Below are 15,702 nucleotides of genomic sequence, written 5' to 3' on the forward strand. Positions count from 1 at the left end.
TTATTTTTTATTAACATATATATATATATATATATATATATATATATATATATATATATATATATATATATATATATATATATATATATATTCTTATGAAACTTCTTACAAATAAAATTTTCTACAAAGTTCATTTTATATTGGTATTTTAATTATAGTTCACAACAAAATAATAATGAGTATGTAGTAAAGTGGTAATAGGTAGTCTTTGTTATGCATAGGTCAAGTGTTTAAATCTTGATTTGAGCATGCTTGTAATTGATTATTTTAGATATATTAATGTAATATAGTGGTGATAAAAATAATTAATTTTAAAATTTTATAAAATAATATATGATTTTTATTTTAGATATATTAATGTAATATAGTGGTGATAAAAATAATTAATTTGAAAATTTTATAAAATAATATATGATTTGGGGCACCGATGATGTTAATGTAAGTTAACACTAATATTAACATCGTTAGCTATTGTCAATTGACACATTTTTATCTATGAAATAGGTAAAATTAATTAAATTAATCTTCTTATGTCATGATAGTTATCAGTTTTATATTAAAATTTATATATATTTGCCAAGTAGCTTGTAGTTGCACTTATGTGGTTATATCAAATGAGAAGTCTCAGAATTAAACGATATTTTTAGAATGACATAAAAACTTAAAACTTTTCAAATAATATATGAGTGCTCAATAGAATATGTCATTAGATTTTAAATCGTGACCTTTATACATAATTAGTGGTGTAAGTCGGTAAGTGTAATGCGCTTGAACCGTTTAATGTACTTTCGACCATTCTTAATATAATGTCACAATTAAACTCGTAATTAACCAAAATTTGTGTTTAGCAGCATAGAAATTAGAAAGTGATAGGAAATAGAGAGGCAGGAGTAGGGATGACAATTTCAATCCGACCCGTGGATATCCACCCTAATCCACTCCGTATGGATCGGGTTTTTTTGGGTGATGGTGGGTGGTGGGTCGGGGGTGGGTCTTAAAAAAGTAAACCCGCGGTAGGTCGGGTTGGATTCGGGTTCTATGTACAAGACCCGCCTAGAACCCCACCCGACCCACCATGTGTGTTTATATATATATATATATATATATATATATATATATATATATATATATATATATATATATATATATATAATAGTAAATTAAGTACTAGTATGTAGTTATTTATAAAAGTTTATATAACTTCGTGTATCTTTTTACTATTTTTTATATCAAAACTACTAAGTTTATTTTTAAAAATTAACAATTTAGTTATTATATTTAAATATTTCCATTATTTATGTTTTAGTATCACTAATGGATTTTTTTTTTATTATGTGTAAATAATTTAAATATTATTTTTTGAAAAACTTAATAAGATGATAAGTGGTGGGTACCCGTAGTGGGCACCCGCACCCGGTGGGGGTGGGGATGGGTTCTGAAAAAGTCCACCCGATGCGGGTTGGAGGTGGGGGTGGGTGGAGAAAATATAAGGTGGGTCGGGTGATGGATGTAGCCCTCCCCAACCCACACCCGACCCATTGCCATCCCTAGGCAGGAGTAATAAATAAATATAAATAAATAAATAAATGCAATGAATGTATGAGAAAGTAACGTGCATATAAAGTAAGAGTTTTTTGCACTTTTGGTCCCACGACTATAGTGACACTATCAAAATTGATTCACGACTTTCAGACCTTGCAATTTTAGTCCACGATTATTGTTTTTTTGGCAAAAATGATCCTTCCGGTCACTTTTCCGTCAAAATTCCACCGGAATAAAATTTCTTCATTTTTAAGAGGGCTAAATTTGACATTTCCCTTAACAATTCTTCCTAGATAAAAAATAATTCTTTATTGCAAAATATGGCAGCAAACAATCAGTAATACAAGCCTCTTAAACATGTCAACTTTAGCCTTCATAAAAATGAAGAAATTTTACTCCGGTGAAATTTTGACGGAAAAGTGATCGGAAGGACCATTTTTGCCAAAAAAACAATAGTCGTGGACTAAAATTGCAAGGTCGGAAAGTCGTTGATCAATTCTGATAGGGCCACTATAGTCGGGGGACCAAAAGTGCAAAAAACTCTATAAAACTACCAATATGCAATAACATAAGTGAGAAATGGTAAATGGTACAAGAAAATCCGTTCTGATTATTTGAAGGTGTACATTAGATAAGTATAGGGTATGTTTCAAGTATGAATCATTACTATTATGTTAACTTATGAACTCTCATACACTATTGAGATGTAGGGTTGTTAACGAATCGAATATAAATGAATGGAGGTTGTTCGTGTTCGTTTGTTAAGAAATTTAGAGTGTTTGTGTTCGTGTTCGTTTGTTAAGGTTTTTTAAAATGCTGTTCGTGTTCGTTTGTTAAGCGTTCATTAGTGTTCGTTAACGTTCGCGAACACGTTCACGGATGTATTCGTTTACGTTAACGAACACGTTCGCGAATATGTTCATTAACAAGCACGTTCACGAACATGTTCATTTACGTTCAATAACACATTCGTGAACACTTAATAAACAAAAATCTTTCCATGTTCATGATCACAATTCGTTCACGAACAATAAATAATCTACGTTCACAAACGATAATCAAACAAACAACACAATTACAAACTAAACGAACACAAACGAGCTTACAACTGTTCAAGCTCTATTCGTTTATTAACCACGCGAGCTCTAAATTTTGTTTGTTAATGTTCGTTTATCTTAACAAACGAACATAAACGAACGCTTAACGAACACGAACACAAGTAGTTTGTCGAAAGCTCTGTTCGCTAAGACCCCTATTGAGATGTGAGATTGGGATGATCAAAATCTGAGAAGTGGCGCAATAGTGCATCCGGTGCAGTTGTACAATTGTGCAATAGTGTAGTAATGTAGTACATTGATGCAATAATGTATATTTACCATATTAAAATTACTCCGTATTATATATCACACAATTAAACAATATCAACGGTGCATAATGGTACATAGACGGGGAATGAAACTCGTGAGCTTTAGATGGTAATCCTTAATTAGTGCTAATTATGACTAAAATACAAAAATGCAGTGAAGGGCATTTCTGTCAATACACCGACCGACTCTTACCACTCTGGTCCGGCAAAGTCCAACTCCAAGACCGTCAAAATCCAACTGTAGATTCTCTCGCCTCCCTCTTCGCCTCTCTGTCCGCAACCTCTCTCTCTCTCTCTCTCTGTTCATTTCTTTTACACGAAAAACGCATTCTGAGCTGTACGGAAACCGTCATCTCCGTAACCAAAGATCTCGAAACCTCTCTCGTACTGCTCCATCGATCAGGTCAGTGTTAATGTGTTTATGTATGTATACGTATCCGTTTGCATACGCATGCCTGCGCGAGTGCTTGAATTGCTGTTCTGTTTTAGTGTTGGCGCATGGCGCTGGTCAACTTTTGATGTTCGCGTGGTTTTAGATTTGGTGCCTGTTTGAGTTTTGATTTTTGGAGTGTTTGTTTAGGATTTTGGCGAGAAATTCTGCTTCCTTGATCGACGTTACCTTTTGTCTTCTGGTGTGCAGTGAACTCGGGGGGTTGAAATGGCGGGTCGACTGAAAGAGGACGAGAGGAATGAGCGGGTGATACGAGGTTTGCTTAAGCTGCCCGAGAACCGGAGGTGCATCAACTGTAATAGCTTGGTATGTTTATTGGCTTTGAGTCTTAGTTGTTGCTCTTTTGCTGGTTGTGAGTTTAGGGATTTGAAACTTTTCAGTTTGTTTGAATTTGTGGATTTTGCTGTTGAATTGACATTTTACATATTTTTGCAAGCTGATATTTGATTTTAATGTTTCTGTTGGGTGTTCTGGAGAATTGAGTCTAGTCTTGGGCGATTGGCTCTACTATGAGTATATTTGTGTGGAAATGAACTTCTTTGGGAAAATAAAATTGTACAGTTGGTATGTTGAATTTTTGATACTGATGCGGTGATGTCATTGTGGTTTTTCAGGGAGTTGTATTAATATCTTAGTTTTTTTCTTCACTGCTTTTGATGAATTCTGTTGCTGTACTTCCTGTGAATGATGGATATGATTGCTATAGTACAACTCAAATGCTATGGATAAAAGTGATTAACTCAGAAATAAAGAGAAAAAGAGCTGCATTAACTTTAGTTGCGGTTAGTTAGTAAAATTGAACTTAGTTTTCTTTTTGGATGAAAGTGAAAGCCAAACTAGCAAGCTCTTCCCTGCTAGCATTCCATTGATCTGTTCTCCTTAACTTTGTAACAGTGACATTTTGTGTACTCCTATAATTTGAATTATTACTCCTTGCAGGGGCCTCAATATGTGTGCATTAATTTTTGGACATTTGTTTGCACAACCTGCAGTGGGATACAGTAAGTTCAGTTTACCCTTGTGTTATCTACTTGTCTTATTCATTTGAGGCCTTGTACTAGAAAGTTTCATTGCACCCTTGCACTCTTGATATGTTGTTTAATCTCTAGTACTTTCTATTTCTGGTAACTTGAAAATTTCAAATGCTTGCAGTCGGGAGTTTACACACAGAGTGAAGTCAATATCCATGGCTAAGTTTACTTCACAAGAAGTTAGTGCTTTACAAGGAGGTGGAAATGCGGTATGCTCTTCGTTTTGTCATAGATGATCTACTTTCTGTTTTAATGGTGATTAACTCATAAAAATTGTCTTTTTAACTTTTTCATATTCACAGAGTGCAAAGGAAATTTATCTAAAAGAATGGGATCCACAGAATAATTCTTTCCCTGATGGCAGGTTAATATTTGTATATTTGTACATTGTTGATGTCAACTATAGAATGTGGCTCTGAAATGGGTTTGCTTTCAGTAATGTAGAGAGGCTTCGTAATTTTATTAAGCATGTTTATGTGGATAGAAGATATAGTGGTGAGAGGAGATTTGAGAAGCCCCCAAGAGGAAAGGTGACCTCTTTATAATTTTGCTTTTCATCCTCACAATATTGATTTATAAGTTTTACTAGTTAATCATGTAAACTTTTAATGTATGAATCTTATATGTTTATTTATTTCAATTTTCTAAAAAATGTGAATCCCATTACATTTGGTGACTATACAGAGTGAAACTGAGGACCTAAATAAAAACAGGAGGGTGGACACTTACAGGGGTGGCTCTAGAAGCCCACCTTATGAAGATCGCTATAATGACAAACCTATTTCTGGTGGAAGAAGTCCTGGATATGATCAAGAGAATCAGCGGTACAATGATTACAAGAGAAGTCCTGCTCGTGCTGAAGTAATCAATGACTGGCAACGCGAGGATAGATTTGGGAATGGTAGGAGATCCGAGGAAAACCAAAGTTCTGATGGGAGTTCTACATTTGAAAGCAAGTCACCTGATCGTCAAAGAGATTTTAACTCATCCAGTCCTCCAATGGTTCGGCCTGTCCGAGATATTCTAGGAGAGAATGTTGCTCCCCTTCCAGTCATTGAACCACCAAAAGAAAGTGGTGGAAGGTCTACTAATGTTTCTGTACAGACTCAGGTGTGGATCTCCCTATGTTTATGGTGAAACCATTCTATTTTTCACAACAAACAGATAAGTAGATTTGACCTTTTGCAGTGACTGTAATCAAGAAAGCAAACTAAAAAAATTGATAAATGACCAGTGGAGATTTATAGTTTATTCATCGTGTTTGATAATAGGATCTCCGGTCCTAGGTCTCTGACTGAAAAATATTCCCCTAGCCAGCACTGTTATTCTCCTTACCAGTTTGTTCAATAAAATTGTGTATCTAATTAAATTCTTCTATTCCTTTTTGGGATATCACATTTGTTCTGCAGAACTCATACAGTTAATGTATTCTCTGCAGAGGACTGCATCCTCCAGTAGCTTGGCATCCTCCAATGGCAACCCTACTGAAATTAAGACAGAAATGTCATTAATTGATTTTGATGCCGATCCCGAACCTGTATCGACTGCTGCAGCACCCAAAACACAACAATCAACAACAGCCACAGTTTCACTGCCGATATTATCTGGCGCTGACAACTGGGCAAATTTTGACTCACTGCAGATGGGAGTATCTCCCTCACACACCAATCCGCTAGATGTTCTTTCAGACTTGGTGACTCCTGCACCCATCTCTAGTCATTTGGGAGGGACTCCATCCTTTGGTAATATTGCGCCTGTAGCTGCAGCTCTGGGCAACTCAGCAGCATTTTCCCCTGATGGCACTCCAGCTCCAGCTACAGCTACTGGACCAACATCACATGCTGGAGGGCAATGGTCAAACATGCAACCTCAGCATCCTTCTCTTTTCCCACCTACAGTTGGGCCAGTTGGCCAATCTATTCTTCATCATTCAGCTCCAGTTGTTGGTGGGCCTTCAAGCAATCAGGTATACTAATGCAGCTCGTCTTTAGTAGTAGCATTAGTATATCACAGCATTCCTCATTTCCTCCTAAATATTCCATAACCAGATCCTTTTTCATTTATCTTCTTTTGGCAGCCTTGGAATCCTTTGGCTGCCTTGAGTACACAAGGTCTTCAGAATGCAGCCACTACTCAAGTTCCTCAGACTGTAACAACTGCTTTTGAAGCCACTCCTGGAGTCGCAGGAATCTCCTCTTCTGCGGAAGTTAAATCTATGGCACTTCCTGAGGTCAGCTCTTCATTATTGCTTCCATCATGTCTCACCTCTTGTACCAAAAGAAGGTTGTATAGTATTATTTATATTTAATGCTATGCCATCAATTTTCTGCAGGATCTGTTCTCTGCAACTTACTTACCCATGCATACACCAATTCCAGGCTGGTATGCTGCTCCACCTCACAGAACAGGACTAACCATGCAATACAACATCCCAGCGGTATCTATGAATGACACTACTCGTTTTCAACCGAGCCATCTCTTAGTTACATGTGTACCTGGACTGGAAATTGCTAAGACGTGTTTCTTTATTTCAGCCTACTACTTTTGCACCACCAATAAAGTCGTCAAATCCTTTTGACACCCCTGATGATTCGTCTCCTTTGCAGGCTTCAACGGTATGTGGATAGAAGTTTATTAAATTTGAATGCTTTGTTTGCATCTGCTCATTATGCTTAATCATATTTCTAATGCATTATACTAACAGAGATTAGAGAATCCTCCTGTCATCCTCTAGGAATGGCCCAAAAAGAAAAAAAAAAAAACAAAAGAAAAACCAAACTGATATTTGATAAAATTAAAGTGGAGTACTGTAGAAAGAATGGGGGACAAAAATGTATTTCTTTGTTGTTGCCATGTCCATTCACAAACTTATAGAACTAGGTAAATTTGATAATTGATTGCAATTTATGGTTGCAGAAAGTAATCTCTTTAATGAAAATGAATTTGGCAGATGAACACAACTGCACATTTGATCTTATTTCCTTTTCCGGTGTGAAATTTGAATTCCCTGAAACTTTTCCTTCTGATCTACTTCATCTGATGCATCAAGTTAAGCTACCTAGTTGATGAAATCTCACTGCTCAGCCTGTCAGCCCCACGGAATGTTAATATGAAACAAATTATATAGTGCTTAACATTTAATCCCCTAAGGTGTCAGGAGCTGAAATTCCCTATCTCCTTTGATGTACCACAATAAAGGAAGAGGGGTTGATGATACATATGGATTAGCTAACTTACATTTTATTGTCTCTTTACATTGAATTTTTAGATGCAGTTTCCATCACTGGCATCAGTACAAGGTGCATTACCAAACATTGAAGTTTCAACAGGCTTGCAGCAGCCATCCAGCCTTGGGACAGTGGCACCTCATCCATTTGCAATGCCTCAACAAGCACCATCTTATGCACTCCCTTCAAGTAGTATTGTTCTTTGGTCTGGATTCATTTTTTTTTTTAAATACTTGTGGAGTATACTGATGTGATTTTTATATCTCAGACTCGTCTATGGGGCAACAAGTAGCGGGTAGCATGCCACAAAAGTAAGTTTGTTATGACAAGTGGAACATCTGGCTACCTTTCTTTATACTCGTCCAACTCCACACTCCCCTAGAAGACCTGAAATGACTTTCATCTCATAGAGGAGTGCTGGGTCGAAATCCAGTAAAAGTAAAACATTATCATTTGGATGGAAAATCTGTTGTACCCAAATGTGTAATTTATTTTTTTGGAACCTCTATTTTATTTTCTATTGTTAAATAATTTAGGAACTCCTCCGCATGACATAAAATTCATATTGTTATTTGGAATGGTTGCAGACCGCATGGCCTAGCAGGGTTTGGCCTTGATGGGGCTGCTTTTGGAGCTATAAGCACAAATCTGCAGCTGGGTGGATTAGATTCAGCACCAACTGCTCAGAATACCTTTTCTTATGCTGGTTGAAGAAACTTGTTTCAGATGAATTTAGCACTAGCATCATCTTGTTGCTTGCCATGGGAGCTATTTGGGTGACTCTATAGTATAGTTATTATACAATTGGGCCATTCTTGTCTCATCAGCAATGTTGTCAGAGAGGCAGCTACGATTAGCTACCAGGAGTATGTGATTTTAGAAGTAATATTTTTCATCATAGAATTTTTCCCACCATGCCTAAGATGTGTAGTATCATTTCATTTGATGATTGGTAATTTGGTATTGGTTTATTCCTTTTCATAGCATTTTCTTTGTTTCTATAGTAGTGAGTCTCTGTTAGTGACCAAATTGTATGAGAGGAACTGGTCTATTGACTACAGGCAGCTCGGACTTGCTACATTCTAGTACTAAGGAAATAATGAGATTCACATTCTTTTGTTCTATTAATCTGTTCTTCATATAATGAATTATGTTCCAAACAACGCAGAAATAGCTGATCATCTTGTCAAAATGGCAAATCTGGAGATTTTTTTTTTTTTTTTTTTTTTTTTTTTTTTGGGTGAGAAGGGAAAGTTACTAGCTCACTACCCAAGAGGCCGAGAGTGTATATAGGGTTATGGGTAATAACTTGTAAATCTTTACTTATTCTTGTGTAAGAGTCTATAAACTATACATGAAAAGTAATTCCGAGCTTTCTTTGACATGATGTTTAGGGGTTGATCTTCAACTGGAATAATCTAAATATTTTGTTTTTATTTATTCAGAGATTTTTCAATGGAATACTTTGAAATAGTAGCGTCTTAAAAACTCCCTATAATTTATTCCCTAACAGTATATTATCATCTCCAAAAATGCTTCTTACATCCATTCAAGTACATCACAGAATCAGACCCAATGAATTGCTAAATGTTACAAGAATCAAATAAGTAATCTGATAAATTGATTTTTAATTTTGTTTTTCCTAGCTTTAGTGTAAGAAAGAACATGACATGATGAGTCAGTCTGTTATGTCGTTTCTGTGGCGCATTTACAGGTATCAAGATGTATTCCCAGGCTACAGGATAAAGAATTTGGTCATATCCAAGAACTTCAGGATTCTCTCCAAAAAATCAAATGAATCAGATCACTTCTGGCCTTCTGCAACACAATTGTCTGCTGCAAAAATAATCTTGAATCGTGTCGTTTGTTTATGTTACGATCTCGAAAACCAATCACACTGGCATATCATCACCCGCCTGCGTCGCTTTCCATATGATTGGTGCTATAAGCATCCATACTGCAAAAATGCTAGCTTTGATTAGCATGAAAATGACTGCTTCAAAGATGCATTATGCCTCAACTAAAAGTTTAAACTTGCCCAAAAAGGCGAAATTCCATCGCCCCTAGGGTCCGACAGGATAGTGGAGGGGTAAATCACTACGACTCAGCGGCCCATTAAGTGAGAAGACCAGTGTTTGATGCCATAAGGAACCCACTACATTGGGTGTAGTTCCTACATTTCGGGTTACCAAGGCTGAATCTTGTGTCATTGCCCACAATCTACCACTCAAGAACCAGCTGCCTGTGCGGGCACTAAACCAAGCCGCTGAATGATCCAACCTCGGGGTTGAACCGCCTCCAATGAAGGAAAAAATCTGATCCAAGCGAGGCAAACCGACCCGGGGTGAGGGCCCTTGGGGCCTACCTACCCAAGATGGTTGGACCCGAGGTCGGGTCGGCCTAACGTGGTCAGGATGAAAGCTATAACTGCCCGCCTCGCACGGGCCGAAAACCGAAATCAGAAAGTCTAAAACCTAAAGTCAAATGCTGAAAGCTGAAAGCCGAAAGCCTAAGACCGTTTATTATTTATATATATATTATGCTCGGTAGCACTTACCATAAACACAAGTAGCCACCCACTCATTCACAATCCTCACCCAAGTACTTGTCCACCCAATATCAATTGTAAACCTGCATAACTTCCATTGCTGACTATTCCATTCTATGTGTATTCATCAATCTGGAAAATGGAACAGGTTAAGAAAGCCTACTTTTTCATGGAGTGGTTGGCATTCCAGCCGATTAGTAGCATCGCGAAATACATCCCTCCCGTCGCGAAAACAAAGTGAAAGAATCCATAGCCATATGGAACATCCTCTTCCCGTTCCTCATCGTCCTTCCTGAACTGCACCTTTCTACTGTCAGACAAAGTCCAGTTCTAACGAAACCAAGAAAGACATGACAGAGCCAAACCTGAAAGCATTTCGAATCAATGCCCGTTGAAAATGTCGCGATCACGATTGCAAGAACTGCCACAGCAAAGCTCTGCAGAGACAGGAGAGCAAATCTGGTCAGAAAGAAATTATATCCAATGTTTCAGATCAGATTTTAGTTAATAATGTTAAGAGGCTCTTATGGTTGAAAATTTACTATGATTGTGAACACGTCTCCTTTAGATGTAGCAGCTCCCGACTTTCGTATGCATTTTTCTTCTGGTGGCTCACTGCAAAACACAGATGCCAATGCCGATAAATCAAGAAATTCTTAGTAAAAAAATCGAGAAATTATTAATCCAATCTTCAAGAAAACGAGAACACACAAATACTCCTGTTTTCCATTTAGAAAACAGTTTTTAAACGTTCTCCAGAAAATGTTTCTAGTTTTCGAAATGGAAAGCTGTGCTAGTAAACATCTTTTCTGTTTTCTATTATCCAATTCTCCAGTTTTTCAGAAAACTCGAGAAATTCTTCGGTTTACTAACCGGTCCCACGTACATATCTGAAATCTCACCTTCTGATGGCAGACCAGCAGAGGAACACAACGTAAAGTCCCATGAAACCGGGGGTCAAAAAACCAGCATTCACCTGTTTTCACATCAGATTGCATGAATTAACTCAGCTAAGAAAGCGTGAAAGATGCGTTCTGTCTCAACTAAAAGTTTTAAGTTTTTATATGTTCGACAAATTAAACACCCCTCGGACTTACTCGAGGATGGAGAGAAACGCTGGTCATGATCTGAACGAGTACGAGAGTCCAAGAAATGAAGAAGATGTTGAGCAGGCAAGACGTTTGTGGCGTATACCAAATGTACATCAAGATGATCCCGAGTATACACAAAATATACGCGGTTGTTGCCAGCAACATCACATGAATGTGGCTGCAATAAACTTTATTTCTCGTTAAAAACCCGTAAATGGAGATTTTAGTACATCAACGAAGGGACTTTTGCTTACCATCTAGCAGCAAATTTCTCAGAGTGGCACCAATCGTTTAGCCACGTGATGAAACAGATTATGCTAACCAGCTGAATCAGTAAAAACACCCTGCAAAACAGATCATTTTTCGTCGTTTATCATAACCCGAATCGAATTTGCACGATGAAGAAAGAAACGATATAGGATTTATTGGCCATACCCAGCTCCAAAATGTGCAACTTGGCCTGTTTAGAAGGCAGAACCGTCAAGAAAAAATAAGTTATTTTTCCACGAAAAGGAAAACTACAGAAACTGTTGGTCTGATTTAGACTAACCGTAGATTGAAATGATCTCGGTGGGAAGAAGAAATGGCAATAAAGTTAACGCAATCATCATCATGATCTTCGAAAACCACCACCCCGAGTGCCACTTTTCTCGACTATCATTCAACCTCGAAGTCCCTGCTGTCGATAGAAACATTGCCAAATAGAACATCTGGAGAAGAAACTGTCAAGTTTTAACTCTGCATAATTTTTCGAGCATTTAAAATGCCACTCAAAAACTACTAAACTTTCCTAAATCATCGAAAGTACGGTTCTTGATAAAAAGGATACAGAACAGCCCAAGCTCACTCTCAGAACTCCTTCTGCCCCTAAACAGTCTTCTCCACCGTTACACTCTTTCAGCCCTGCAGCCACACAAACTGCATCAGATCAAACCACATTTTCTCGCAAAAACCCACAAAAAAAGAACGAATTTCAAGAACACAGAACCACCACTTACTCTTCATTTCTTTCAAAACACTAGACCCATAGTCACGAACAGCCCACGCCAGCAAATTCGCGACAAGAAACATTAAGCAATAAGCATATCTAGCCATCCAAGGATTGGAGCCATAGCGGAACTGGTCGAACCAAGAACCTTTCTTGATCTTCGCGTATTGATCACTAACGTGGCTTCTACCGCCCTCCATTTCTCCCCTCCAAAGCTTGCAGGGAATGGATAAGCATATACCAATCTGGAATCACCTTCCCATTAGTACAAATGAACACTCAGACAGACAACCTTACATGTTAGTTAGCAAGAAAAACCTCTGTAGTGTCCCAAACACATGTGACATAATACTGCTTCTAAACATTTTTTTATCGTCTCCGAGAAACATGAAAGAACCCCAAGATCTATTTCAATATGGAAGTGGATAAATGATTGCCTACAATCAAGAACTTAATCACATGTTTGAGTCTGGAATGAACCTTTTTTTCTTAAAAAAAACACACACATAAAAACAACTAATTAATGGACATTAACAGCAGATTTAGATTAAGATTATAGTACAATGATTAGCACATGTTTTTGGGTGTGTTTTTTTTTCAACTGCTTTTGACCACTCCACCTTTTGTACTGTTGAATGTTAAATATTTTTCATTAGTTTATACACTGTAACTAGCACATAATCCGGATCAACTTTATAGATTCTATTTGCCTATAAGATCTATTGATCAAAATCTTCGCAAATCACACTGACTCAATGACTAATATTGAGTCCTTGCCCGCAATTTACTACCCAGAACCAACTAAGCTACCCTGCGTGCAATCTTCATCAACACTATATATATACTATCATGTTTTTATATATTAACATATAACTATTCTTATTACCATCTCCAACAAAAAAAAAAAAAAAAAAACTCTAATATGGACCTGTTGAACCCTGTGATAAACAAATCTATAAAACATGGAGTTCAAAAAGAAAGTTCAAAACATTCTTTAAAAAAAAAAAAAAAAAGAGAAAAGAATTCAAAAGAATGAAATGCCTCAGAATTCAAAAAGTGAAAGGCAGAGGACAAGAAAAATTGGACTGAAACCCAATCCAAACATAGCACTTGATCATAGAATGACTTTCTTAAACAACCTAGTAGACAAAACACTTGGGTGATTACTAAAGTTACAATACATGAAAATATGTGCATGAAAGCTCAAGAACATTTACCTTAAAAAAATCCATGAATTAATAGGAAAAAAAAATGTTAAAAAAAAAAAACTTGATTAACTCTTCAAATAGTGTATACATACCCAGAAAAGAGAAGCTGATGAAGTTCTGCAAATTTTTTTGATATGAGAATTAATTTTTCTTCAAGAAGCATTCAACAAATGGGAGACTTCATTGAAGAACCAAGACCCACTTCCAGAATCATTCTTCTTTATCTCCACTGTATGTGATTGTGTTCATATCAGTGTATGCATAATATACAGTAATATATATATATATAGAGAGAGAGAGAGGTTGGGAGGGATGGGGGACAGAGGGACAGAGAGATGGCTTTTACTTTTATTTTTGGTATGGTAATTTAAAGATGTTAATTTGGTCTGGTCCGCCGAAGGTTGGTTCTTGCTTTAAACGTAAAAAGGTTTTTGGAAGATTTGAGAGCGCTGAAATGGTACATAAGTATGAAAATATAGGAAATTTTACGTACAAATGTTAAGAATCTACAGGCGTACGTATGTATATTGGGGAGAAAAAAACAAAAAAAAGAAAAAAAGAAAGACAAATATGATCACCATCACACAAATTGATGTTTTTTAGAAAGCAAAAACCCCTGAATAGCAAATTAGAAATAAAGTCAGGAGGGACAGAGTCCCAATACAAAAAGTTAGCCTGTTGAGAGGTTTTAGCAGCTAAAGCATAAGCAACTGAATTAAAACGTCTAGCAACTAAAAATAAAGAAACAACTGAAAAGAAAGCCATAAGGTTCAAACAATTATCAATGATCACGCCCACGTACGACCTGAGTCTGACTCTCGAACAGGTAACATAAAGATGCAGGGTCGAACAATCCGTGTACAAGGCAACATTGTCAACACCTCGATCTTTCAACCAAGAAAGAGCCTCCTTGCAAGCAAGAGATTCCGCCATAAGAGCATTGGTGCAAAGCGGAAGACGACCATTTGCAGCTGCGATGAACTCACCTCCGGGCGAAGGTAGAACAGCGCCGAAGGCCACCTGCTGCAGGCACGGATTTAGTTCACGGGTTCAGTAGACACTATTTTGAAGAAGGAGTTATTGTTTTAAAATCTGTTAATTGTTTATCATCTAATATTTATGATCACTTAAAAGGTGGAAAGAGATTTAAGATTTTCTAACCACCCATTGAAGGTGGTTAGTATTTTTGGCCACGTTTAATGGAGGCAGATAGACAAAAACACTTTTCAATACAAAATTGGACACGAAAGTAGCGGCCGGTTAGTGTTCAGCTCATTAATTTGTCATGGGTCATTAAAGGTTGGATATGTTAAAAACTCATTAAATTTAGTGTCTTAATAATTTAGCCCGCCTTATCTATTAAACTTAGAATTTATTATGATTTTTAGATGTTATTTTATCATTTTGTGAATAGTATTTTTTTTTTTTGAAAGACATTTTGTGAATAGTATGATATGTTATAAATTAAATAGTTTACTGTTTTGTATAATTTAATTGTAGATTTTTCTTAAAAAGTTTTTCTAAATAAATAAATAAATAAATAATATATATATATATATATATATATATATATATATATATATATATATATAAATATAATTTAACATGTTCAAAAATCATGTTTGTGTTTAAAACTCTTAACACATTAAGATTAACGGTTCATGTTCATGTTTAGACTTACTGGGTTCTTGTTATAGTTGTGTGAACTTGTTAACAAATCTTGTACACAAAATGTCATATACCAAACAAAATTGTCAGAAATCACTAGTTGTCTTGATTGTTCTTGATGTCTAAAATTTTCAGTGACTTTTTTCTAATAAGTGTTATCGACTATTTTCGATTAATAATGGTTGAAAATAACGACAAACATTCTTAGCTTCCAAATCATCACAATGGTCTAAAACCTAATTTTGGACCTTAACTCAAGATTTTCTACAACTTTCTAATGGTCAAATGTGAGTTTATTGTTGACTACTAAAAATGGACAATGATATTTTTATAAATAGTTACTTTCACTACTTATACAAATATCACAACATGTTCTTTTATATTTTAACTATTTGATATTGTAAACATTATTTTTTTACATATTGAGTTCAAATTAATTTGTAACTGAGTTATTATTCAACTCTAAACAAATGATGATTATCTCAATGCATATTCTATTCAAAGTGATCAAATTTGATACCTTATTGAAAGAAAATTAATTTGGGTAATATCCAAAATAAATAATTGGACACATGATTTGTC

General features: G+C 36.1%; 2 protein-coding genes across 4 annotated transcripts; one reads left to right on the forward strand and one right to left on the reverse strand.

Annotated features, from left to right (window-relative positions):
• Positions 1–3,135: 3,135 nt before the first annotated feature.
• On the forward strand, positions 3,136–8,745 carry LOC109148181 (probable ADP-ribosylation factor GTPase-activating protein AGD14). 3 transcript variants are annotated; one of them, XM_019296024.1, is made up of 14 exons: positions 3,136–3,311; positions 3,489–3,665; positions 4,299–4,360; positions 4,512–4,599; positions 4,693–4,754; positions 4,827–4,920; positions 5,075–5,500; positions 5,829–6,356; positions 6,468–6,620; positions 6,723–6,827; positions 6,925–7,005; positions 7,659–7,806; positions 7,886–7,928; positions 8,205–8,745. In XM_019296024.1, the coding sequence occupies exons 2-14, from the start codon at positions 3,567–3,569 to the stop codon at positions 8,326–8,328; spliced, it is 2,013 nt and encodes a 670-aa protein (XP_019151569.1). In that variant the 5' UTR covers positions 3,136–3,311; positions 3,489–3,566; the 3' UTR covers positions 8,329–8,745. The 3 variants fall into 3 exon arrangements, with proteins under 3 accessions (XP_019151569.1, XP_019151567.1, XP_019151570.1); XM_019296022.1 differs by having other exon boundaries at positions 3,549–3,665; XM_019296025.1 differs by having other exon boundaries at positions 3,549–3,665; positions 7,665–7,806.
• Positions 8,746–9,098: 353 nt separating this feature from the next.
• LOC109148182 (probable serine incorporator) lies at positions 9,099–13,874 on the reverse strand. Its single transcript, XM_019296026.1, has 13 exons — positions 13,545–13,874; positions 12,255–12,489; positions 12,086–12,159; positions 11,807–11,966; positions 11,692–11,716; positions 11,511–11,600; positions 11,263–11,434; positions 11,068–11,141; positions 10,708–10,780; positions 10,531–10,602; positions 10,329–10,462; positions 10,175–10,248; positions 9,099–9,574 (listed from the first exon to the last, which is right to left on the reverse strand). The coding sequence occupies exons 2-13, from the start codon at positions 12,442–12,444 to the stop codon at positions 9,510–9,512; spliced, it is 1,203 nt and encodes a 400-aa protein (XP_019151571.1). The 5' UTR covers positions 12,445–12,489; positions 13,545–13,874; the 3' UTR covers positions 9,099–9,509.
• Positions 13,875–15,702: the final 1,828 nt, after the last annotated feature.

Source organism: Ipomoea nil, unplaced genomic scaffold (assembly GCF_001879475.1).
Source record: "Ipomoea nil cultivar Tokyo-kokei standard unplaced genomic scaffold, Asagao_1.1 scaffold2036, whole genome shotgun sequence".
In the NCBI taxonomy this organism is placed as follows: Eukaryota; Viridiplantae; Streptophyta; class Magnoliopsida; order Solanales; family Convolvulaceae; genus Ipomoea; species Ipomoea nil.